At 38.0% G+C, this 25,988-nt stretch overlaps 1 protein-coding gene across 1 annotated transcript in view; it reads left to right on the forward strand.

The window, feature by feature from the left end:
* Positions 1-12,892, forward strand: part of Sel1l2 (SEL1L2 adaptor subunit of SYVN1 ubiquitin ligase) — a 63,389-nt gene extending 50,497 nt beyond the window's left edge. The window contains exons 17-19 of the mRNA XM_078049072.1: positions 2,253-2,425; positions 11,731-11,859; positions 12,455-12,892. Of these exons, the coding sequence (XP_077905198.1) occupies positions 2,253-2,425; positions 11,731-11,859; positions 12,455-12,574 (422 nt within the window). The 3' untranslated portion in view covers positions 12,575-12,892. The remainder of the gene's footprint in view (positions 1-2,252; positions 2,426-11,730; positions 11,860-12,454) is intronic.
* The last annotated feature ends 13,096 nt before the right edge of the window (positions 12,893-25,988 follow it).

Genomic DNA, 25,988 nt, shown 5'->3' on the forward strand with positions numbered 1-25,988 from the left:
ATTTACATTTTAATGGGATTATACAAGATTAAAAGAAATTTATACCCTCAAAGGAAAATGGGGAGAAATTTTGAAAGGACTCCTAGATCACTTAATGAAACACCTCAGACTATACCATAAAGGCTACCTCCTCTTTTTTCCAAGTAAGCCTAGACTGACTATGCAAAGGATTGCTGCAGCTGAGATGAATGTCAAAGGTGCGTTTTCCCTCATCTTTTTAGTTAATGGTCTTCTGAAGAATAGAAATAAGGACCCCACCTCATTTAGGAGTCATCCCTATGTGGTCTTCAAAAGACTGAGATAGCATTTTTGAAAACGTCAAGTGGCTCTTTTCTCCTTGACATATTCGTGTTTGTTGGAGAGCAATTTCCTAAATTACTTAACCCCTGAGGAAAGCATTTTCTAAAACATTTTCTACCATTTCTACTCATTCATTCCATGAAGATTTATACCATTCCAGGTTCTGAGATAACTTTAGTTTTGCCTTATAGAGTTATTGCCCTCATGAGGGAGAAAGAAAATAAACTAGGAAACAAATATGATAACAATGATATGTATTGTGAAGGATATAAAAGCATGGAGATGGGATAGGTTACTATTGGGGTGGGGGCTGAGGGGTTGCATTAGGAAGGTAGTCAGAGAAAGCCTCTAGGTAGGGAAGTGGCCTTGTGCTGAGAATCAAATGACATGTGAAGAATTGGAAGAATTTCAGACACTCTAGGCAGAGGGACTTGAGGGACCCTGAGGCGGAGGAGTTTTGTTGTGTTTGAATGACTATTAAGGCAAGAAGTCTAGAACTTTCTAGACTCCTAGTGACATGCAGTGAGGTAAGTCAGGGAGGTAAGAGACATGTTAGGTATGATTCATAGGTCAGGTAAAGAGCTGGATATTATTCCAAGTAGAAAGTGAAGCCACTGGGGATTTTAAACAGAAAAATAACGTGACTTAATTTTGCATTTTAAAAAGATCACCCTGTGTGGAGAATGGATTGAAATATGGGGACATAAAAATGTTTGAAGTCTATTCTAGTATTCCAGTCTTAAACTAGATGGTGAGGAATGTCAAGAGATGTGTGTTGTAGAGGTAGAACCAACAGGACTTGCAAATTGGATGATGGAGTTGAGGTAAAAAGAGAAAGTATGAATGATTTTCCTAGATTTATAGTGTGAACAATGATGGTGCTAGTATTATGGGAAGAAAAAGTTTTAGGAAATCTCTGCAGACATCTTAAGTTTAAGATCCAAGCAATCAGAAGGAACTACATATAAGAGTCTGGGCCCCGGAAAGACATAGATAAAAATTCAGAAATAGCTAATATATAGATGACCAGGGGACTAGATAAGGTCTCTTAGAGAAAGAATTGAGATAAAGGAGAGCGGGTGGGGGAGAGAAAAGAAGAAAGAGAAATAGGAGCAAGTTCTTGACATGCTAATATCTAGAAACTGGGAAGAAGGAGTTGGGCAAGAGTTTGAAAAGGGAAGATCTATGAGATGGAGAGAAATCAAATGAAGGCCATATCATTGATGCCAAGAAAGGAAAGCTCTTGGGCAGTTGTGTTCTGTGGCTCCAAAGCTGCTTGGAGGTCCAGTAAGATGAAGACAGAGATTTGGTTGCATGGAAATCACCAACCATCTTGAAAATAGCCCTTTCATTGTGTAAGGGGCAGAGGTCAAATGGAAATGTGTTGAAGAGTACATGGGAGGTGAAGGTCTGGAGATAGTGGGTATAGAACACACTTTTGAAAATGTTGATCATAAAGAGGAGCAGAGAAATGTGGCAGTAGCTAGGAGATACCATGGGTTAAAGAGCATATTTATTTTTATTTCTAGAAGATACCAGAGCATGTTCAAATGGCCAGTGCGGTTGATATGGTACAGAGGAAGAAACCAATGATATAGAAAAGTAGGTCTTCAGGAATGGAGACTAGGAATGGAAGGGGTGGGGTTGAGAGTTGAGCTACCTACAAAAAAATGAATTTAAAAGGTAAAATTTGTAATATATTGTTTTTTAAGAACACTTATACTATACCATGAATCTTTTCCTACAATCAAGACAACTAGCATCAAGTGATATATTTTTTATTTTATAAACTATATCTAATACTGATTCTGGGGTTCTGAATGTGTGTATGTGTGTGTGTGTGAGTGTATGGGTGTGTGTGTGTTATTTTCAAGGATCATTAGGTTAACTTACTGGGAATTACACATGAACCATTTGAGTTATGATTGTTATCTTTCTTATGTTTCCACTAGGCAACGCATTCGCTAGAGTAAAAATTGGAGATTACCATTACTATGGCTACGGGACTAAGAAAGATTATGAAACAGCAGCTACACATTACAGCATTGCAGCTGACAAATATCAGAGTGCACAAGCCATGTTCAATCTGGCCTATATGTATGAACATGGCTTAGGTATCGCAAAGGTAATTGCATTGATTTGAGCCTAGTAAAGACAGCTGTGTGGGAAGGAAACATTTAAAAATGTTTTGAATTTCATTCATGTCTTCAATTTAGAGGAAGAAAGGCAAAGACTTAGCATTTGCTGAGTTTCTCCCATGTGCCAACACATATTACTTACTCTACTATGAACTCTATGAAAATTATATTATTTTCTCCATTTATGCTAAGGACATAATGAATGGATAGGAGAAGTATAGTCTAGGCCAATTTGATTCATAGGTTTCTACTTTTTCCAGCACATACTTTTCCTAGTGGGACCCCTGCCTCTGTTTCTTTCCACTTTCAGGCTATTTTCCACTGAAATTTCCACCAATGCTCAAACTTTCAGTAACAAAGACAAAGCAGAATGAGATAAGAGCTAAAGACTGAGGTGGCATTAATCCAGAAATGTCTTTTGAAGCACCCACAGTTCCATGATACAGCACTGGGCAGTATAAAAAGTCCCAAGAGAATGGCTTTCTATCTTCTAAGGAAAGACTACCTTTGACTTGAAGTATATTCATAAGGAAAGGGAGTTAACATTACATGGTATTATTGGGCAGATCCTTTGGTCAGCAAGTATAATTACTCAGAAGATGGCACTGAGGTTGACAGGGTGAGAAAGGTGTGAAAGGTGTGTTAAATGTCAATAATGATAATAATAGTCAGGTACTGGATTAGATGTATTATGTACACTCTGCCTTTTAAATCACACAGCCACTTGATAAGGTAAGCCCTATAATTGTCCTCACTATATGAATCAGGAAACCACATTACGGTGGTTAGATCATTTGGCCAACCTAGCAGAGTTCATCAGTGGTGGAGCCAGAATTTCAACCAAATAGGTCTGTATGATCCCAAGTTTTTTGGGCCCTTTACTAAACCATTCTTAGCATTCAAGTATACATTTCTCTTCAGGATTTATACTCCTGCATACATTTCTAGAATCAAATAATGTGGAAATTATTGGCTTTTAAAATGCTCTTCTTTCTTCCAATTGTGCTAATAATTGAATAGTAGGGAATTTGCTATCTGAGAACTACTAAGACAATGCACACTGCAGCCAAAGCTTCTGATGCAGGTACTGATTATCCAGCAGAACAGATTCCTGCTGTCTTGTCCTCCCCTGCAGCCTACCTTTTGCCTGATCATTTTTCATTGGTTTCAGGGTCTAAAGCAATAGAAAAATGTCAAATCCAAATCCAGCCTATTTCCCCTTTACCTAGCAGATTTGAGCTACCTGTGGAAATTTTTGGAGAGAATGGACTGGACCCAATACCCAAATTAGATGATTCTTTAGATGTTACTTAGCCACCCTCCACCCTCCACCTTCTGCCATCCACGTCTGTAAAACAGAACTAATAATACCTGGCATGCCCCTGGCTTTGAGGATAAAACAAATAAGCCTTTGTGAAAGGGCTTTGTAGTTAAACAGTGTGTGGAATGACTGTTATTTAGATCAGGAGGGAATTTAAGCAATTGCTAAGTAAGTCTTCAATAAGATTAAAGCTTTTATTCATCATTTCCCATTCAAAATATAATAACCTGAGAGAAGCATTGTTTATAGAAAGGATATGAATGACTCCACTCCATGTGTTAAGTTCAAGTTAGCTCTCCCACCCCTTATGCTTCAAAAAGGACTTTGTTTCCCTGAAAGCCACTACTCCACCACAGTGAAGCCATTTCTGCCTTGAGTTCCTGGAGCTGAGATGGGGCATCCTATCAGGCCACATGACCAATGGTACAGGAGAGGACATGCCATTTGCTGGGGCCCAGCTGGTGACCACAGTGGAGACTTTGGTTTTCCTCCTTGGAGTCACCAAGGACCTCTCTGCTAAGCACTTTCTTCCCAATGTCAAATAGCAGCTATTGAGACAGCCATTTCATACATTCAGGAAAAAAACCTTTGAAGTTTCCTTCTGGTCCCTTCTCTATTCTTTTCTGCCAGAGTTCCTGTTAAATTGTGGGTAGTTCATTTTGATCAGGATCACTCAGTTGAGATCTGTTTATTCCTATAGAAAGTGTCTACATTAAAGGGAAAAAAACTTAGCCTCAGATGTGAATAAGGAATTTTAGAGTTATCTAATGAGGAACCATTGCTCTTTATCTCCATTAATTTTCTTTTGTTTAGCAATTAGAAAAATAATCACTGAGTACCCAGGGGCAAAGTTTATTAATCTTGCCATCTCACAGTCAAATTAACAAGAAAATTATAATTCTTAAAATAAATATTGTGAAAATTAAAAGCCCCAAACTTTACCAATGAAAGCAAAGAGGTTAGGAGAATAGTCCTTATTATTTGTGATTGTGAAATTAAGCAAAATGCCTAAAAATCCTTATTAGTTAATCCTCTTGTAAATCAGTGAGAAAGATGAATATAATATTACCAGAGTTTCTCTGAGAATCAAAGAAGGTTGGTGGAATCACTCTGTATTTAAGATCTCTGAGGAAGAAATGAGAAATAAATCAATTCTCAATTAAATCAGTGTAAAAATATGGGTCACTGGGGGGCTGGGGCTATAGCTTAGTGGTAGAGCGCTTGCCTAGCACATGTGAGGCACTGGGTTCAATCCCTAGCACCACATAAAAATAAACAAATAAAATAAAGGCATGCTGTCCATCTACAACTACAAAAAAAATTTTAAAAAATATGGATCACTGTTGTTCTCATCTTTCTTTAGGAAAAGAAGGTGGGACTAGGTAATGCAGGTGAGTTATCCTAATAGCTTGAGAGAGAACCATCAGCTCAGTGAGCTGCTTGACCTAAATGAGGACAAGGACTAATCAAATTATATTTGATCTGGAGTTACTTCAGAAATTGAATCATGAATGAAACCTGTTGTCCATCCCTCCTGACCATTCCTTCTATCTTTACTCTGGTTAGGGTCTGAATTCTGCTCATGTGGGTTTGTTGCAAAGGCTATTTGGGGTCTCCCATTCTAATGTTTTTCTTTTAAACAGAGATGGCTCTGCCCACCAAAGACTTGTTTAGAATCACCGATCCTTACTTAGCATAGTTATTAGGGTTTGCCTGCCTAGTCAGAGGCTACCTCTCCCAGCATTCATTGCATCCACAAGACTAGTTCTTAGAAGTGGTATGGAAGTAAAAAAGAAGGATGCCATTAGCAGACTAAGGGAACTAAGAACAAGGTGGAGCTTCTTCCTAGATTCTTTCCTCTTCCATTGACTGAATGAAGCAGAAGGTACAAAGGCTCCTGGGAGTTGCAGGACAACATGATGGACAGAGATTGAGTCCCCAGTTACTGTGTGATGAAAATTCAGCAGCACCTAGGAACATCCCACATTGGAATACTGAACGAAAGAAACAAATTTCTGGGGTATTAGGCCTCTGAAATTCAGGGTCTGTTATAGATGTTAGCATCACCTTAATTAACACATAATTCATCTAACAGAGCACTACCATGATTTTCTTGATAAAATATAACTCTGGTTTTGTAAAACCGCACCCGCCCCACACACAAAAATGCAAACATACAAAAGAATCTTATTGGCTTTCTTTTGCCTAATGAAGTCTAGACTTCTTATCCTAAATTCATAACCTTCCTTGACCTAAACTACCTTGATAATAATGGGTTGATATGTCACCTTTTCCCCTAAATTGTAAGCTACTTATTCTTTTCCCCCAAAGACTTTAAACTGAACTCTTCTGACTCTTGATCATAGTACACTTTATGCGGGACTGGGGGACCATTAAAGATCAGCACACTTTTCAAAGAATAGTTCAATGTCGTTATCTCTATGAAGCTTCCAGTGATCCCCCCAATTTAAAAGATACCTACTTCTAAACTGCAATGGAATTGTGCTCTGCTTTTCATTCATTCATTTATTCACTAGAATATTTATGAAGTGCTTGTTTTGTGTCAGGAAGCACTGTGCTTGGTTCTGGGGACAGGAGCAGAATAAGGATATGGCCATAGCTATAGGTAAAGACCAAAATGGTGTGTGTGTTTATGTATATGAGTGTGGGTTCACTTGAAAAGAATTAGAAGTAAAGTATCATAAACATGTTAAGGAGAGGACAATTCATTTCATGGGAAGAGGGAATTAGTACTCTCAAGTTCCGTTCGAAAATGTTTTGTAACATGGAGTATGTATGAGAAACACACGATGAACTTTTCTAAAGGGAGGAAAGCATATACGTTTAAAGACAATGACTAGGTCAGGCATGGTGACTGATGCCTGAAATCCCAGAGGCTGGGGAGACTGACGCAGGAGGATCGTGAGTTCCAAGTCAGCTTCAGCAACATAGCGGGGCCCTGAGCAACTTAGCGAGACCCTGACTCTAAGTAAAATATTAAAAGGGACTGGGGATGTGGCTCAGTGGTTAAGCGCCCCTGAGTTTAATCCCCAGTGCCAAAAAAACAAAACAAAACAAAAATGACTAGGAAAGCTATCTTAAAGTAAGACAAAAGTTGAAGGGAAATTTTCATTTGGAGATGAATTTCAAATATATATATATGTATATATATACACACACACACACACACACACATACATATACATACAGACTGAGATTTACTAGATAACATATTTAAGGAGTCCTGCAGAGAAAACAAAACCACATTTATTGAATAAATTATAAATAGGTCTGTCAAAAATAAAAGTAATTATGGCATAAAACATTTTAATTTCTCATTTGTCTGCTCTGACCACCTATGGAGCATTACAGCTGAATTCTTAGATACCAGAATAAAATTATCATCTAGAAAAGAATAAGTTAAAGTTAGGTAGTTAAATGTTCCTTCCAGAAATATGGTAGGACAGCTGAGCATAGCGGTGCATGCCTGTAATTCTAGCAGTTCAGGAGGCTGAGGCAGGAGGATCTCAGTTCAAAGCTGGCCTCTGCAACTTGGTGAGGCTCTAAGCAACTTAGTGAGACTCTGTCTCAAAACAAACAAAAATTTTAAAAAGGGCTGGCAATGTGGCTCAGTGGTTGAGAACTCCTGGGTTCAATCCCTGGTTAAAAAAAAAAGAAAAATGAAATGGTCACAACCTCTTGGCACAGTGGTACATGACTGTAATCCCAGGGACTGGGGAGGCTGAAGCAGCAGGATCCCAAGTTTGAGACCAACTTTGGCAAGAAAGGTTAAGTCATTTAGCCAAATTCCTTTGACTTCTAAGTGGTGGATCTAGGATTCAAATCTTAATAGTCTGTTTCTATCCTACTCATTTAAGCACTAGGTATAGAATAGTAAGTAATTCTTCTCAGAATTAAAAAGGGCTGGAGACATAGCTTAGTGGTAGAGTATCCCTGGGTTTAATCCCCAGTACCATCAAAAAAAAGGTCTTAACCATTCATGAAGTAAACGTCTATTAGCTAATAAAATAACCAGAAATATGCAAAAAGTTTGGTGTGTAGCTTTATTTATTATAGGAAAAAACTTACAAAAAACCCAAAATGCTCTGAAGTAGATGACATGTTATATAAATTATTGTACAGTGCTATGTCTTCTATACCTGGTGCTTAAGTGAGCAGGCAAGAAACTGACTATTGGTATTTCAATCCTAGATCCACTATTTAAAATTCAGAGGAATTTGGGCAAATTCCTTAACCTCTTGGCCTCAATATCTTCATCTTCAAAATGTTACCTGTTCAACTGGTTGTAGGTGTGCATACCTATAATCCCAGCTACTCATGAGGTTGAGGGAGGAGAATTGCAAGATCAAGATCAGCCTTAGCAATTTAGCAAGTCCATGACTCAAAATAAGAGTTGGGGGGACTGGGGTTGTGGCTCAGTAGTAGAGTGCTCGCCTAGCACATGTGAGGCACTGGGTTCAAACCTCAGCACCACATAAAAATGAAATAAAGATATCTTGTCCACCTACAACTAAAAAATAAATATCTAAAAAATAAATAAGAGTTGGGATGTAGCTCAGTGTTAGAAGTGTCCCTAGCTCTAGCATTGTACCCAGTTCAATCCCTAGTATCCAAAGAATAAAGAAAGAAAAGGAAAAGAAAATTGCCACCTACCCTATAAAATCACCATGATTAAATGACAGTGAAGACCAGCACTCAGTATTAAATATTAGTCATTATTATAGTATTGTATGCAATTACTGAAAATTATTTTATAAAAAATTTTAAAACATGGCATAGTGTTTACAATATTGTTGTAAAAAGGCAGAAGACAAAGTATTAGCTGGGCATGGTGGCATACCCTTGTAATCCCAGCAACTTGGGAAGCTGAGGCAGGAGGATCACAAGTTCAAAGCCAGTCTCAGCAAGAGCAAGGCACTAAGCAACTCCGTAAGACCCTGTCTCTAAATAAAAGACAAAATAGGGCTGGGGATGTGGCTCAGTGGTTGAGTGCCACTGAGTGCAATCTCTAGTACCCCCCCCCAAAAAAATTTATGCAGAGTAAAAAAATAATCCTGAAATTAAAAGATGTATATATGAATATGTATGTATGTATATATATATATATATATATATATATGTGTGTGTATGCCTATATATATATACAGGAAACTGTTATGGTATATTCATAATCATCAGTTTTTGATAACATACAAAAAAATTGGGCCTGGAGAACCCCTCCATAGTGAAAATGAACAATTTTCATAAACCAGCTTCTTTATTGATGGAGAATTCTCTATCTTTGAATTTTAAGAAGTTATTTTGAACATTTGAACATTAAGCATACTGATGCACACTTGACATTTTAGTTAGAAACAGGTTATTTAAGAAGAGTCTGAAGATTGGTTTACATAACCTCTTAAATAGCTAAATGTAAAGCAAAATAGATTCAAATATATCACAGACAGGTTAAATCTAAGTGGATTCGATATGCTGTAGGACTGCCCATTTACTAGATGCTGACCACCTTCAAAACACAAATTAAGAGAAGATTTTTTTTGTTTCAATAACTTGGATTTTTAATAAACATTGTCAAAGAATGAGAAGTCTTTCCTGTAGTTTAACAATAAAAAAATTATTTTGTCAAAGTTCTAGATTATCCTGAAACAAACAGGAATTTCTTTCTTTGGGAATTTTAAAGAAAGATGTTCATATCCTGCTCTAACTTGCTGCAAACATTGGGGTCCTCAGTAAGGAGTAAGTTCATCCCACCTTAAGGATACTTCTTGCTTTTTAAAATTTTTATTGTTTTTAAGTTGCAGATGGACACAGTACCTTTATTTTATTTATTTATTTTTATGCGGTGCTGAGGATCGAACCCAGTGCCTCACACATGCTAGGCAAGTACTCTGCCACTGAGCTACAACCTCAGCCCACTTCTTGCTTTTTTATATTATGAAGTGAGTGAGTGAATGGTGATGTTTGTGCCTCAAGAAATAATTTAATAATCATTAATTTAAAAATGAATGCATGATATTTTGACAAAAGCTGCCTTTCCCTGAACCTTGCATTTGAGTCAATATGCCTTTCACATGTGGGGCTGCCACAGCTGTTACAATCTGCAGGCTTCTGCTATATGAACACTCACCAAAGATGCTGGAATTAGACACACACATATTAAGAGTTTTTACGACATTTATTTTCTCTGTTGCCAGGAAGATTTGCTCTAAACAATCTCCTGAATTTTAAGTATTTTAAACAAGAACATTCCTCTTTCTCTAACAAATCTATTTATCAGACCTCAAAGCTTTGGAAAATTTTAAGAAATGATAAGCAGTACACAGCAGAGAGAAGGCACTGCTCAAGAAACAGGTTTAGCAAAGGTCCATAGGTACATGACTATTGAAGTCTAGGTGATGGAACAGGAAAGATAAAAAAGACATTTGAATGGCAATTTCTGAAGAACCTTTCCTCTTCTTCCCTTTCTTTTGAAAATAATCCATGGGCACCCAAGCATGACACAATTCTGGGACACGGCCAGGATACTTTAACCTTTAAAAGAAACGCTTCTTACCCTTTTATTACTGTTTGAGCAAACAAAGCAAACAAAATAAACCGCAAGTAGTTAGAAAATTTTAAAAAATATGTATCTGCTATCCATAATTTAATGAAAAAAAAAGTCCCTGAAAATACAGTAGTATATCATGTGAGGAATCAAATGTCAACTTGAAGGCCAAAAGTATTTATTCAGTAAGTATTATTGAAGCCCTGCTATGTAGTAGTTACTTTATTAAGCACTGGGAATTAGGGATGAACAGGTCTTTCAAGGACCTGGAAATAGACAAATAAATAAACAAATTCTATAATTTCAGGTATAATAGGTACTATGACAATAATTACATATAATTAATGATTATTACTTATTATCTATATTTGTATTTGTTTTAGGGAAATGTACTCTTAGTATCTAGTGTTCTCTGTCCCTTCCATTGGAATCACATGTATGAGCTGTTCTAGGGGTATCCAAGAAGGCATTTGGAGATTGTGCAAGTTTTTTACAGCTGCTGTAATAAATTATCACTAATTTAATGGTTTAACACAACACACATTTATTATCTCATGGATTTTATAGGTCAAAAGTCCAGGCAGCTAGATTGGGTCCTCTATTTATGGTCTCATATGACTAAAATCAAAGGCTATGTTTTTTCCTGGAGGCTGTGGGGAAGAATTTGCCTTCAAGTTCATTCAGGTAGTTGGCTGATCTAGTCTCCTTGAAGTTGTACGACAGAAGTCCCAACGTCCTTGCTGGCTGTTTGAATTCTTCTCATTCTGTTCAATGTGGCCTTTTCTAGAAATGGCAAGTTGAGACCCCATTTCTTGTGCCACATCTCTGAATTTCTTCTACTATCAGTACTTCTATAACTCTGTTTAAAGGTTTATACAATGAACCAGGATTACAGGATTACACTCCTCTAATCCCAGTGGCTCAGGAGGCTGGGGCAGTAGGATCACAAGTTCAAGGACAGCCTTAGCAATTTAGTGAGGCCTTAAGCAACTTGGCGAGACACTGTCTCAAAATAATATAAATATATATATATATATATATATATATATATATATATATATATGACTAGGGATGTGGCTCAGTGGTTAAGTGCCCCTGGGTTCAATCCCTGATACCAAAAATAAAATAAATAAATAAATTAAAAAGATTTATACAATGACATAGGGTCCACCTAAGTAATCCAGGATACTCTATTTTAGGGTCTGTAACCTTAATTGCATTTGCAAATTCCACTTAGTCATATCACATAACATGATTTATTCACAGGCTTTAGGGATGAGATCATGGATATCTTTGTGGGTGCAATCTGCCTACCAAATATAAATTATATTTCTAAGAATGGTTTCTGTCTATTCATTGTTTAAGAATCTGTACCTAATGAGGATGGGCTGTTCTTCTGTTTCTAGGACATTCACTTGGCCAGGAGATTATATGACATGGCTGCTCAGACAAGTCCAGATGCTCACATACCTGTGTTCTTTGCCCTCATGAAACTGGAAACTATGCATTTGCTCCGAGATATCCTGTTTTTTAATGTAAGTTTGTCTCAAATAGGTCCTGAATTTCTAAATGCAAACTCCAGTGAGCAACTCTTAGGGAAAAAGTGCTAAGGCTCATGGAAAGAGTATTTTTTTTTTGACTAGAATTTCTTTGATAAGTAGAATTCAAAGTCTTATACTTACCCTGCCAAGCAATTCTGCTGTTATATTGAATATGTGTTGACACTGCATAGTACAACCAATGTATTCACTTGGCAGATATTCTTTCCAGCATATACTATGTTCAAAGCCTTAAGCAAAGTAACATGTGCTATATATACTTGTTCAAAACATAGCTCTTGCCATCAAAATCTGAGACTGGTAAGCAGATGGCAGGTGGCAAGTGGTACCACAAAGAACTATAATTGCAAAAAGTAGAAATGAAATTTTATAAATCTTAGAGATTATTCAAAGGTGTTAGTTAAGTCCCATGTGAGAGTCATAGCCAGCAAAGATCATATCTTCCAAGACTTAAGGAAGCAGGGGAACAGATGCAGGGGGCAGGGTGATGGTGGTAGATTTGGGAGGACATGATGGTTCTGAGTGAAGTGGGAGCTGTGGTTTGTTTTGACTAAATGTTTCTTGCCAGCAGTTTACTTTGCGATGGAAATGGATGAAATTGGACAATGTGCTTGGACCATACTGGGATTTATTTGTGATTGGTCTAATTGTTGTCATGCTGATCTTCTTGATTAAAAACCGGCATAGGTAGGATCTGGATCATAGGAAAACCTGCTCATGGTTTCACGCCAAGCTATCCTCACTAAATAAAGAATTTCCTCATCCAAATCAAGAGCCTGCTGATTTCCCACACAGACCTGTGATGGAAAGTGGACAAGGCCTGAGACCCATCCTAGAGAAACAACTTCAGACTTCCTGTTTAGTTGAGGGGGCCACGTGGGGGAATGCTGGGGACTGGTCACAGCCTAAGACCTTGCTACAAACTTGTCATCTTGGTGATCTAGTCCTGAGTTAGGAATAAAGAGCACCATCTTCATGGTGATTGTAATAAAAGTGGTTTCCTCACAAAGTTATCCTCTCCTTTCAAGATGGATTTCTTGGCTCCTACAGACATATTGAGGTGAGGAGAAGGGGGAGTTCAGGGAAGACTGGAATACAGGTAACCCAGAAGATAGTAAGGATGATGATTTCAAATTGCAGCCCTAACGAGCAGTAGCACTTCTCATGGCATGTTGTGCATGGAAAGAAAGGAGTGTGGCTGACCTGACCCCTCACCAAGGGGTTTTCTACCAAAGTTCCCTTAGTTGTTGGGTGATGAACAAAGCCACTTGGAGGTCTATATAGCACCATACCTCCTCTCCACTCCTCATTGGAACCCTGTTCTCCCTGGAGAATCCCTCCTGGAGCCCCCACATAGGAAGATGATACCAGCCTCCTGGTAAAGAAACTAGAAAGTCTAGATTCTCTGGCTCTTCTAATAGGCAAAACAGGGGCCCAGGGCTAGGGAGTGGTTCATGAGTAAGCAGAGAGAATACAAGAGGCCCATGACTTATGTCCAGGGCCAGGACTGAACTCCAGCTCCACACGTCTCTAGCTATTTGCCCTCCCATGTCTCCATTTTCTGATCTGCAAAATGGGAAGAATAATACCTTAGAAAGCTAGTATGAGTGTTAAATGAATTAATATATGCAAAGTGAGTAAAACAGGGCCTTGCACCTAGAATAACTTCCATAAGTGGTAGCTTTGAATATGCTTTAAAAACTCAGGGCAAATCAGTTAGAATTCAGAAGAGAGCTGAACTGATAAGCTGTGTAGCTTCTGTACTTTTCCATTAGTCCTCCAGCCAAAATACTGGGTGCTTTGGTAGGAAGAGACTCTGCTTAACTACTTGAAAATCCAACTTAGAAACAAAAAGAGTTAATTTTTAAAAAATGATGTGAGGAACAGTCAAGATGGTGAGAGAACCTGGAATAACCTGGAGGAATGTTCAGGCTTTGAAAGCAGGGAGGGATTAAGATATTTAAATTCATTAAAATGTCCATTTCTGTGCCTTTTCTCTGGTGCCACCAACTGTAGTTGTTCCTACCACCATGGGGGAAGTTTCAAGATGACTGACATGGGAGAAGAATCTCCTGCCATATTTCCTGGTTATTGCAAAATACCACCTTGTATTGTTTCCCACATGGTTTAGCAGAGAGAGCACACTGTGACCCACAGCAAATGTAGAGTTTCCAGAGAAAAGTAACAACATCCAGCTGCTGTCTTCACCACAGCAGGCAAATCAAACTAAGCCAATGACTCCTGAGCAAGCTGAGACTACCTTCATGTCCAGAGACCAGGGAGACTTGTTTCCTTACAAGAGTTGTGGGGCCACTGCAGGCCTGGTTCCACAAACCAACCAACCAAAGTAGATTATTGCCTCAGTCCCACATAGACTTCTGTGACTTGGCATGTGAGTTAGACCAAGTAATTGACAGATTATACATAGATCAAAGGAAGAGGGATGGATACTGAGAGAAGGAAAGGGCCTCACTTCAGATAGCTTCACATACATGTCAAATCTAAGTGATGTGATTTCCTTAGTTTAGGTTCCCCTAGAAGCTGACCGTGGGAGATTTGATTGTAAGCATTCTATTTAGGAAGGATCTCAAGAAATACACATAGGAAGAACAGAGTGATTATCAAGAAGGTTACCACCACAGGTCACTGGAGCTCTACCTTACTGGAGATCTCTGAGTAGTCTGGGTAGAAAATGAGACTCATAATTATCTCACCCAAGGGATAAAACAGGCATTTATTTACAACTCCTAGAAGCGTTTGGTTGACAAGTACTTTTTGGGGGTGGGGATTAATTATCTCTTCCAACCTGCCATATAGACAGGTGGAACCATCAGAGGAAGCCCTTGCTCAAACTGATACAGGTGCTCACAGTTAGTGCTTTGCCTCCCAGTAACAATGGGAAGGGCTGAGGGACTGGGGCAGGGCACCATCAACATCTGCTACAGTGTTCTAGGGCCGTTTTTGGGACCCTATTCACAGTTCACTAACAATCCACAGAGTACTCACTCTAAGAGCTATACCAAAAATTTGGAAAACAAAAATGAGCTCTGGGCAATCCTTGTCTCAGGAAGTTTGCAATACGTGGTGTAGAAGAAAGAATACCCTACTATTATGACATCACATGTGCCAGGCTTTCCCCCCCCCCCCGCCCCTAGGGTTACCTCGCTTTATCCTCCTAGACACAATGAGGTGGGATTCTTCCTCCTGTTTTATAGACATGTAGTGTAATGATCTGATATATTTCTTCAGATAGTCTAACCATTAGCAGAGGATATTTAAAAGCAGAATTATAGTATTGTGATACCAGTTGATGAACAGTTTTTTGCCTTTGGAAAAAATGCAAATACCAATTTAGTAAATGGGTTGGCAAATGTAAGCCATGTATCAAAAGAACTAAATGCTGTAAGAAGGCTGCAGTTTGCTGGCTTCAGCCTGGAACCCTGAGTGGTTAGGAGTGTGGGAAATGGTCAGTTCTGCTCTACTTCCTCCCACTTTCCCACCCTACATGTCTCTGGCTCCTTCATGGTTGAAGGGAAGGGGTGGTGGGAGGTTTAAGCGACAAGAAGGATTTTACTAAACTGCCACAGAAGTCATCCTGTGAAGGGGCCTGCTGAGTATGGAAGTTCACTCCTGTGGAGCACTTCTGTGATGTTCTTGGAGATTTCCTCCTGGGAACCTTCTGGGACTTCCCAGAAGCAGAGGCTGAGGCAAGAATTTGAATACTGATAGCTCATTTGAAAGGTGATTCCAGGACTCATTATTATTTGAATATTATTTGAGCTTCAGTCCAAATCAACGCTGAAAGAATTCTAGTTTATTGCCCAGATTTCTGGGCTGAGAAGCAGTGAATTGCTCCAACCCTAGATATACCAGGAACAATGCTGTGGCCTCCATCATTTTAGATATCCAGCTTGCCAGTTTTCTTCTCAGGTAAATAAGAATATTGGATGAGTTTATAATCCCATCACCATAAAACAAACAACATGCATATATGCACCTTCAGAACTAAGAAGGGACTATCTAACTTGTAGATTGGAAATAAAAATCTGCTTAAACCTAAATAATTGATGTTTGTGTACCAGCTAAAACCCTGTGTGTAAGTTTGTAATGGGTTCATAAAAATAGTCTTTGCCAACTAAATATTATAGTCACACAGAAAAATCTGAGGCACCAGAAAGGGAATTCAATTTTTTTTTAATTTAGAGGTAATGGTTATCAAAAAAGTGAGGTAAGGAAGAAGAGGCAGATGGAAGGAAGGAAAGAATAAGACAGGAAGGGACAAAGGGAGAGCCTTGGATGTCATAATGAATTTTACTCAATGAGGGGTTAGAGTTTTTCCCACTTCTGTTTTCCCGTCACTTCAGAAGGGAAAAGTCAGAATGCTATAGTGTTATGTTTTTATATGATTAAAATAGAAAAAGTATTCACCTCCTCTAAGACACAGCCTTTTTATAAGAAAAGGTACCAATCCACAGCAAAAATAAATGTGCCGTTCTAACAATAGTTTGTTATTAACAAGAAAAAAATCATAAAACTAAAAATAGTGATTCCTCTAAGAGCAATAGTCATGTGCTGATTATGCATTTCCAGAGATATACTATACCTGAAGTTTTAAAATTTCTCAATTCCTAAGCCCCAACAGCTTTTCTTCTCAAGCTCTGCTTCTGGGGAAATCTACTGAAGAGTATTATATTTTCCAGATAAGGACATCTTGGTTCAGACTGCAGATCAGCAATTTACCTAAGGTCACACTGCTAGTTAGCAGATTTAGGATTCAAACTTGGAACTAACCCCCAAACTAATACTCTTTCTTTCATTTTATCCTCCCCCAAAACTATCAGCTTATTATTGTAAAAAATAGCTGTCATTGTCATATCTTTCTTTTAACTTTTCCATTAAAAGTATTATAGTGACAAAAATTAGAATTTATAGCCTTCTTTTGGAAAATCTTTTAAAATAATATTTCAAAGCATGATAGAGAAAACATACAAAACATAAAAGATATCATTAATTTTGTCATGTAGTTCATGAATGAGCAGAGTGAAATGTGAAATATTGTGATCAATCAATACTATTGACTAATACTATTTATTGAAATTGTCCTGTAAGCTACACAGACTTTCCTCCCATTTTCTTCCTTCTTGCGACTCTATGTAAATGTGCTTTTCAGATACAGCTCTCTTTCCAGATGGATGGTGTCTGTGGCAGTTATCATCAATGTTCTACCCTTGTGCCCTTAGCACAATTCTGAAATAACTGACTTCTTCCATGAGGGAGTCCCCTTGCAATCTTTGGCTTCCTACCTCCAGTACCTGCCTTCCTTCAGGTGAGGAGGCCCTCTGGCTGCAGGATCACTGTTGGCCACAAGAAAAGCAGACCATAAGTGCCATGGAGTATACACTCCCTGGAGCAACCCTCAACCAGGGAGAGACAGGAATTCCCCAATTTCCTTGCTCCTCAGTGGGCTAATTGACAGAATGTATTCAATAAAGCTTCTCAGGAGGTTCCCAGCAGATTGAGCCCCAGTTGTGCACTGCAGAAAGCTGCTCACTAACACATAGTTAATGGCTTTCTTCCCTCCCACTTTCCCACTGCTTTGCATTCCAAATAAATTCCCTATCCAAATAAACTAACTTGCACTCAAATCCTTAACTCAGGGTGTGGTTTGGGGAGAACTCAAACCAAGAGTTTAAGGAAAGATCATGTTAAACATACAGAGGACACAGAAATAATAACCAAGTTGAGAGTAACAGCTTATAACCCACATTTCAAACTACCACAGAGAAAACCTGACTAACATACAAAAACATGAAAGTCATCATTAATTTTTTCATGTAAATCATTAACAGCTCAGAATGAAATGTGAACTCTTGATTATACACTAGGTGATTGATTTGTTCAACATTGTATCTTCAGCACCTAACACTGTACCTGTACATAATTGGCTTCAAACATTTTTTTTTTTTTGAGGGGGTGGATCTGGAATCGGGGTTTGAACCCAGGGCTTCATGCATGCAAAGCAAGCACTTTACCACCAAGCTACTTTCAGCCCTGGTCTCAAACACTTTTTAAATGGGTAAATGAATGAATAAAACAGTGAACTAATAGATAAGGGCTCATTGTTCTCTCCTAACATTAAGATGACAAATTGTCCTAATTAATGCCAAAGAAAGGGACTGGATTATAAAAGAGAAATATGAAATGAAACAAAGAAAACAAACTGCTTTCCTCTATTCTCACAGAACACTCTTTTTTTAAAAAATATTTATTTATTTTTTTTAGTATTTGGCAGACACAACATCTTTGTTTGTATGTGGTGCTGAGGATCAAACCCGGGCCGCACGCATGCCAGGCAAGCGTGCTACCGCTTGAGCCACATCCCCAGCCCAGAACACTCTTGATATCAAATGTGTGGAAGGTTTTCCCACATTAACAAATTCTCCAACTCTCTGGACGCTAATTGGGTGTCCAGTTCTGACACTAGTGCTTGGAATTAGTTAACTTTAGATCCCACAAGTTGAATATCTCAGTCCCAAAGACTGCTCCCCATTTCTGATGCCATCAGAGGTAGTAGATCCTCAGGTTATCCACTTCTGTCCAATGTGGACAGAAATCAAGGGTTTGCACAAACTTCCCTCCACCCACTATAAAGTCTCACAAAACTCAGAGAAACATAAATTTTAAAAGGATATTATTATTAGGGCTGGGGATGTGGCTGAAGTGGTAGCGTGCTCGCCTGGCATGCGTGCGGCCCAGGTTCGATCCTCAGCACCACATACAAACAAAGATGTTATGTCCGCTGAAAACTAAAAAATAAATATTAAAAAATTCTCTTAAAAAAGGATATTATTAAAGGATTAGTCAGAGAAGGGGTATAGGGCAAGATCTTGTAGGGTTCTTAATGCAAGAGCTTCTGTACCCTTGAAGTTTTCTTGTTTGTCACCACCCTTCCAGGATGTGGATGTGTTCACAATCCAAAAGATCTCTAAACTCCATCTTTTAGGGATTTATATGGAAGCTTTACCACAGAGGTGTGATTATTAACATAATTGCTAGCCCCTTTGCTCTTCCTGGAAGATGGGGGTGACACTTAAAAGTTTCCAGATTCTACTCATGACTGGGTCTTTCTGGCAACCAGCACCCATCCTAAAGCTATCCAAGCAGCCCTTTAAGAGCCACCTCATTGGAAAACATACACTCCTATCACCCAGGAAATTCTAAGGGGTTTAGAAGACCCATATCAGGAACCAGAACCAAACTCAAAGACCAAATAGTAGAACAAAAAGTGCTTCTAGCACCTTTATCACTTAGGAGATTACAAAGGTCTTAGAAGCCCTGTGCCAGGAACTGGGAATGAAAACCAAATATGTATTTCTTATTACACAACAATATCACATAAAATGAAGTAATTTAAACCATCATCTGTAAGAGTTGAATAAATGGAAACATATCTTTTGAGTTTGAAAAGGAAAATGCCAAAATATAGAGAGGTTATTTTTTTCTAAATTATATGTACATTTGCTATAGTTTGCATGTGGTTTGTTCTGCAGGGTAAATGTGTTGGAAACTTGGTTCCCAATGTGGCAGTATTAATTGATGGTGGAATTTTTAAGAGGTGGGGCCTCGTGGAAGGGAATTAGATGGTGAGGGTATCACTCTTGGAAGAGATTAATGTAGCTCCCTTGACCCTAGTCGGTTCCTATGAGTGGATTGTTACAAAAACAGCAAGTCTGGCCCCTGAATCTTTCTGGCTTCATATCTTGCCATTTGATTGCTCTTGCATGCCCTCCTATCATTGTGATGGAATCTGTCAAGAAGCCCTCACTCCTTTTTTTCCTTGCCGATAACGCTGATATACACAACAACATTGATGAAAATTATAGACATAATGCTATGTGAATAAAGCCAGTCACAAATGGCCTTATATAGTATGATTCCATTTATGTGAAATATTCAGAAAAGGCAAATGTACAGAGACAGAAAGTAGATTTGTTGTTTTCAGGTCTTGGGTATCAGTGGGGAGCAGTGAATGACTGTTAACAAGTATGGTGTTTCTCTTGGAGATCATAAAAATGATCTAACATTCTATATCTGCACAACCTGTGTCTATACCAAAATCTACCGACTCATTGCCTTTAAAAGGGGAAACTTTATATTACATGGATTATAGCTTCATGATAGCCATTATACAAATAAACAAACGGAGACAAATATGACAAAATCTTAACACTTATTTAGTTAGGGCGTGGGGGAATGTGATCGTCATTTTATTCTTTAAACTTTACTATAACTTTTAAATTACATTAGAAGACAAGGGATGCTGAGACAGAAGAAATACAGGTTATTTCTTCACTCCCTTTAGTATAGACAATTGGTGCTATCAAAATGTTCCACATGCACCCCTAAATTTCCCAGTCTCCCTGAGGGCTATGATGGTCTAGGTCTAGCCAATGCACTGTGAGTAAAAGTGATATATGTCAATTCTAGAAAGCCAAGACAATTCAAAAGCTATGCTTTCTCCATCCTCCTTTTTTTCTGTCAACCTTAGAAACCACAGGATGAGATGGCTCAGGTACCAGATAGAGGAAGTATGGATCCCTTACTATCTAGATAGTGGCCACCTCCCCAATGTACAGACACCTGAATGAGGAAAAAACAAACACAAACTTTTGTTGCACTAAGCCACTGATATTTCAGTTTATTTGTAACAGCTGCCAGTTTATTTGTAACTGTGGCACCACAAACAAAAGTAAATAATGCTAATTACCTTGATTAGATATATTAAACCATTTTGTATAGTTATTAAAAATAGCCTAAAAGCCAGGTGCAGTAGCAATATCTGTAAATCCAGTGACTCAGGAGGCTGAGGCAGAAGGATCTCATGTTAGAGGCCAGTCTCAGCAACTTAAAAAGACCCTGTCTCAAAATAAAAAATAAAAGGGTGGGAATGCAGCTTAGTGGTAGAGTGCCCCTGGGTTCAATAGGAGGAGGAGAAGGAGGGGGATGGAGAAGGAGGAGGAGGAAGAGACAGCCAAGAAAAATAAAAGCAACCTAAAAATAATGTTTGACATCCCAGAATGGGGAAATAATTTTTAAGCATAAAAGCAATGAAATTCACAACAAAGAAAAAGCTAAAAGATAAAACTAGAATGAAATAAAATTATGGTAATTTAAGAAAGCCACTATATACAAAATAAGAGAAATGAGGGGAAATATCTGTAGTGTGTGACGTGTTACAGTCTATAATATTTAAAAATAAACAACAACATAGAAAAATGGCACAAAGTATTTGAACATCTAAATAATGTAAAACAACATTTATTTGTGCTACTATTTATAGGCACTGTGATTAGTACTGTGTTGTTATATCATCTTCACAGTAGTTCTTTAAGGAAGATACTATTTTCATGTTCATTTTTAAAAAAGGTAATTAAGGCTTAGTGAAGTACTATGTTAGACTCAAAATAATACAACTAGTATATGTATTTGAACTTGGTTCTTAATCAAATGTCAAAGTTTCCACAGAAAAACATGTGAACTTAATAATAAAAGGAAATTTTAAAAAAAGAGCAATGATATAACAATAAAGATCTAATAAACAATTATAATCAGTATAGTAAGGGTATGGTCATTCATTCATTCATTTACTCTTCATTTATTCACAAGTTCTGAATGTTCAGCAGTTGTTGACAGTAGTTTTGTGTCAAAATACCTGAAATAAACAACTTATGAGGTGAAAAGATTTATTTTGGCTCACAGTTTAAGTTTCGGTCCATGGTTGGTTGGCTCCAAAGTTTGAGGCCTGAAGCAAGGCAGACATCATTTGTATTTGGAACAAAGCTGCTCACTTCATGGTGGCCAGAAAGCAGAGTGAGACAAGAGTGGGATAGGGTCTCAGTATCCCATTGAAGGGCACATCTCCAATAACTTCCTCCCACTAGGCTGTACTTCCTAAAAGTTCCACCATCCCCCAGTGTCATCATCTGGGACCAAACTTTCAACACAAAAACCTTTGTATATGGGGCTGGGGTTATAGCTCAGTGGAAGAGTGCTTGCCTGGCATGTGTGAAGCACTGGGTTCAATTCTCAGCACCACATATAAATAAATAAAAATAAAGATCCATTGACAACTAAAAAATATTAAAAAAAACCCACTTTGTATTCTCTCTCTCCCCTTCCCTCACCCCCACCCCACATATATCTCTTTTAAAATTCTACTTCTTTTGGACTTGTTAGAAATACATAATGAGTCCTTTACAGAGATATAGTCTCTGATGGCTTCCTTGACAACACTAAAGTTTTGAAGTTACCATTTGTAAGGCTCTAAGTTTTTAGATAAGGAACTGTCTTCTCCAGATGGTCTAATGGTAGAAGACAAAGGGTTAGGATTCATCCATTTTCTTATTTATTCATCATGTTTTTTCTAAAAGCCTACTTAGAGCAAGCTACTTTTACTGCATATCATTGCCTTTTTATTAAATATGCAAATCTTGGTGTATGCAAGCTCTTAGGACAGTGATTTTCTATTACCACTCTGGATTATTACTACTTTATTTCATTAATCCTAAAATACATCTTTTCCAAATTTTGACATCTACAATATGAGGATACAACTCATAATCAAAGGTACTTAAAATTAAAGAAATATTGTACTGTTTATTGTTGTTCTATTCCACTTGACTGGAGGACCCTTAATGGCTGGGTTCATTATGCCCTAGTACCTGGCACAGTGCCTGAGGTATAGCAATGCTGAGTGGATTGCATAGAACATACAAAAAAAGAACAAAGCTTTCCCTGATACCACCCTTCCACCACACACATTGCACATACTCTCTCTCCTCTGAATTTCCAAGGTGCTTTATCAGGTCTCTCTTCTGGCATTTCTCATACTCTACCTTAACTATAGTTGGATGCTTGTGCTGCCCTGTACAATGAATGGAGACAGGATCTTATTTTATTTATCTGAGATTTGTCATGCACTATTTTGCATAGTGCCTTCCACATAGGTGCCTCAATCAAAGTACGGTTGGTTATTAAAAAAAGTGCACATCAACTTTACCATGATCTCTAGACAGAAGGGCTCTGGGCTCTTTGAAAGCAGTAATTAGGTCCTTAACATCTTTAGGTGTTCAGGGCCTGGTATACATAGTAGGTGCTCAGTAAGTATTCTTAGCTTTCTGTTACTGTAACAAAATACCTAAGATAATCAACTTATAAAAAGGAAAAATTTACTTTAACCATGATTTAGGAGATTTTTTTTTGATGGCTCTTGGCCCTATTGCCTTTAAGTCTGTCATGCCCTTTCAAGGGCATCCCTCTATCTAACTTCCTCGCATTAGGCTCTATCTCCCAGTAACACCACAGGCTAGGAACCAGGCCCTCTTGGGCCTTTGGAAGACATTCAAAATTCAAACTACAGCAGGTACTGAACAATGATAACTTGTACATACCCACCTTCATTACTCCTGACTTAGCCTGAAACACTCTTCCTAATACAACCTCATCAGGAAGTTCATGACACTTAAAATATAAATATATATTTATATTTTAATTGTCGATGGACACAATACATTTACTTATTTTTATGTGGTGCTGAGGATCAACCCAGTGCCTCACACATGTGAGGCAAGTGCTTCACCAATGAGCTACAACTCCAGCCCCAGACACATGTGTTTTTACAACCAACACAACAACAGACATTCTTCAAGATTCCCAACTGTTACAGAAGATGGGGTAAGATGGGGTTTATTTGTGATTTACATGGAAGTTTTCTTTCCTCAGAAAACTCTTGCTCTGGAGCAGTATGTACAGCTTTTAAAATCCCTGATTCCAAAGTTAACCAGAATCTTTGGGAACAAGAACCAAGCAAATTAATTTTTTTCCAGTTCTCAACATGCAAGCCAGGTTGAGGTCTATTGCAACCTGCGACATAGAAATGAGCTCTGAAACAATGCAACATGAGGGGTGAATCCGTGAAGGACTTCATCCTAAAGCCCTTTGGAATGGACAGCTCCCCTGGGGACCTATAATGGTCACTTGCCACACCTTTCTCTATTCTATCTCCTGGGCAGGGCAAGTGCACCAGTTGGGCCTGTATCTCTGCTGGAGTTGCATCAGTGATGCCAAGCCTGCCATAAGTTGCTGTCCAAGCCTGTGGAACACCTGTATTCTAGTTGTGTCTACTATAAGCTTGTTGTGGCAGGCAAATCAGTCCCTCTTTGTGGGATTTAGTTTCTTCAACTGCAAGCCAGACTGCTCTATTGTCTTATAACTTAAAAAATTTCAGTCTAGCTTCTCAGGTGAGAAATAAGGTCTATAACAAAAACAATGGTTCAAAATCTCCCCATGTGTGCCAAGAACAGAATTATTTTTCAGGCTGTCTTATTTGAAATCTTGCCCTGCCCCAAATGAATTTCATCTGGCATTTTGTACCTGTTTTGATACAAAAATAATCATTTCCTATTTTTTTTTGGTGTGCCTGTGTGAAATGAGTCATCCTAACTTGTATTTCATTAATCAGAAAATAATTTCTAGGTGAAGATAAAGTGCTTCTAAAATAAGAAATGTTCAACCTTCACCTTACCGAGCATCACATCTCATATTTGATTTCTATTCGGAGTTTGCCACAGAAGCAAAATATATTTTTTATTAATCAGTCATCCAGTGTGAGCAAAAGGTAAGGACAAATAAGCTAGCATAACAGCAGTCAATAATTTATTCTTGAAAGCTACTCTAAAATTCATTCTATTTAAAGTAATAGCCAACATTATCATGCTTATTATGTGCCAGGTACTGTTCTAACCAAGTAATATTATTAACTCATTTGATCTTTACAACTACCTTTCTGGGAGAATATTTGTACCATCACCTCTCCTACAGAAGATGAAACTAGGGTCAAATAACTTATCCAAGGCCCATGGCCAAGATTTAAATACTGTGTTGACTGCCTTGAGAAAGTTCATGAACAATTTTGCAGCTGTCAAGTTTTTACAGAATTATTCAAACTATTTAATAAGTCTCTGCAATTCGTAGCATTGTGCTAGGCTAATACTTCCCAAAACAGATTCAAGGTCTTACAAGATGTTCCTTGATAAAAGGGTTACTGGGTCATTTAAGTCTGGAAGATGCCATAAAAAATAGGTTCTTTTGGGAGATTTGTAAGTTCTTAGAAGTTTTATAGGAGAGAGACCCACTTAATTTTAATTCAGCTTTTCCAACCATATTACCTCTGGAAACTTTCTCTCTCCAAAACTCCAGCCCCCATCTTATTTTTAACATCTATGAACATCCTGTTAAGGTATTGCATCAGATATATAAAGTGTCTAATGAGCTTGGCTTTCTAGATCTGAGAAATAATGACTGATGCTTATTTTCTGTCAAGTGTTGTACATTACTTCTAAGAAAGACTCTCATTTGGATGGACTCAAATTAAAAAGTTTCTTCTCAGCAAAAGAAACAATCTGTGAGGTGAATAAGAGAGCCTACATCTTGGAAGCAAATTTTTACCCCTCACACATCAGATAGAGCACTAATCTCTACGGTATATAAAGAACTAAAAAAGTTAAGCACCAAAAAAATAAATAACCCAGTCAATAAATGGGCCAAGGACATGAATAGGCACTGCTCAGAAGAGGATATTCAATCAATCAACAAATATATGAAAAAATGTTCATCATCTCTAGCAGTTAGAGAAATACAAACCAAAACTACTCTAAGATACCATCTCACTCCAGTCAGATGGCAGCTATTATGAAGACAAACAACAATAAGTGTTGGCAAGGATGTGGGGAAAAAGGCACACTCATACATTGCTGGTGGGTGCAGCCAACATGGAAAGCAATATGGAGACTCCTTGGAAAACTTGGAATGGAACACCATTTCACCTAGCTCTCTCTCTCCTCAGTTTATACTCAAAGGACTTAAAAACAGCATACTACAGGGTCATAGCCACATCAATGTTTATAGCAGCACAATTCACAACAGCTAAACTATGGAACCAACCTAGATGCCCTTCAGTAGATGAATGGATTAAAAAATGTGGCATACATACACAATGGAATATTACTCAGCAATAAAAGAGAATAAAATAATGGCATTTGCAGGTA

Source organism: Ictidomys tridecemlineatus, chromosome 5, assembly GCF_052094955.1.
Source record: "Ictidomys tridecemlineatus isolate mIctTri1 chromosome 5, mIctTri1.hap1, whole genome shotgun sequence".
Taxonomy (NCBI): Eukaryota; Metazoa; Chordata; class Mammalia; order Rodentia; family Sciuridae; genus Ictidomys; species Ictidomys tridecemlineatus.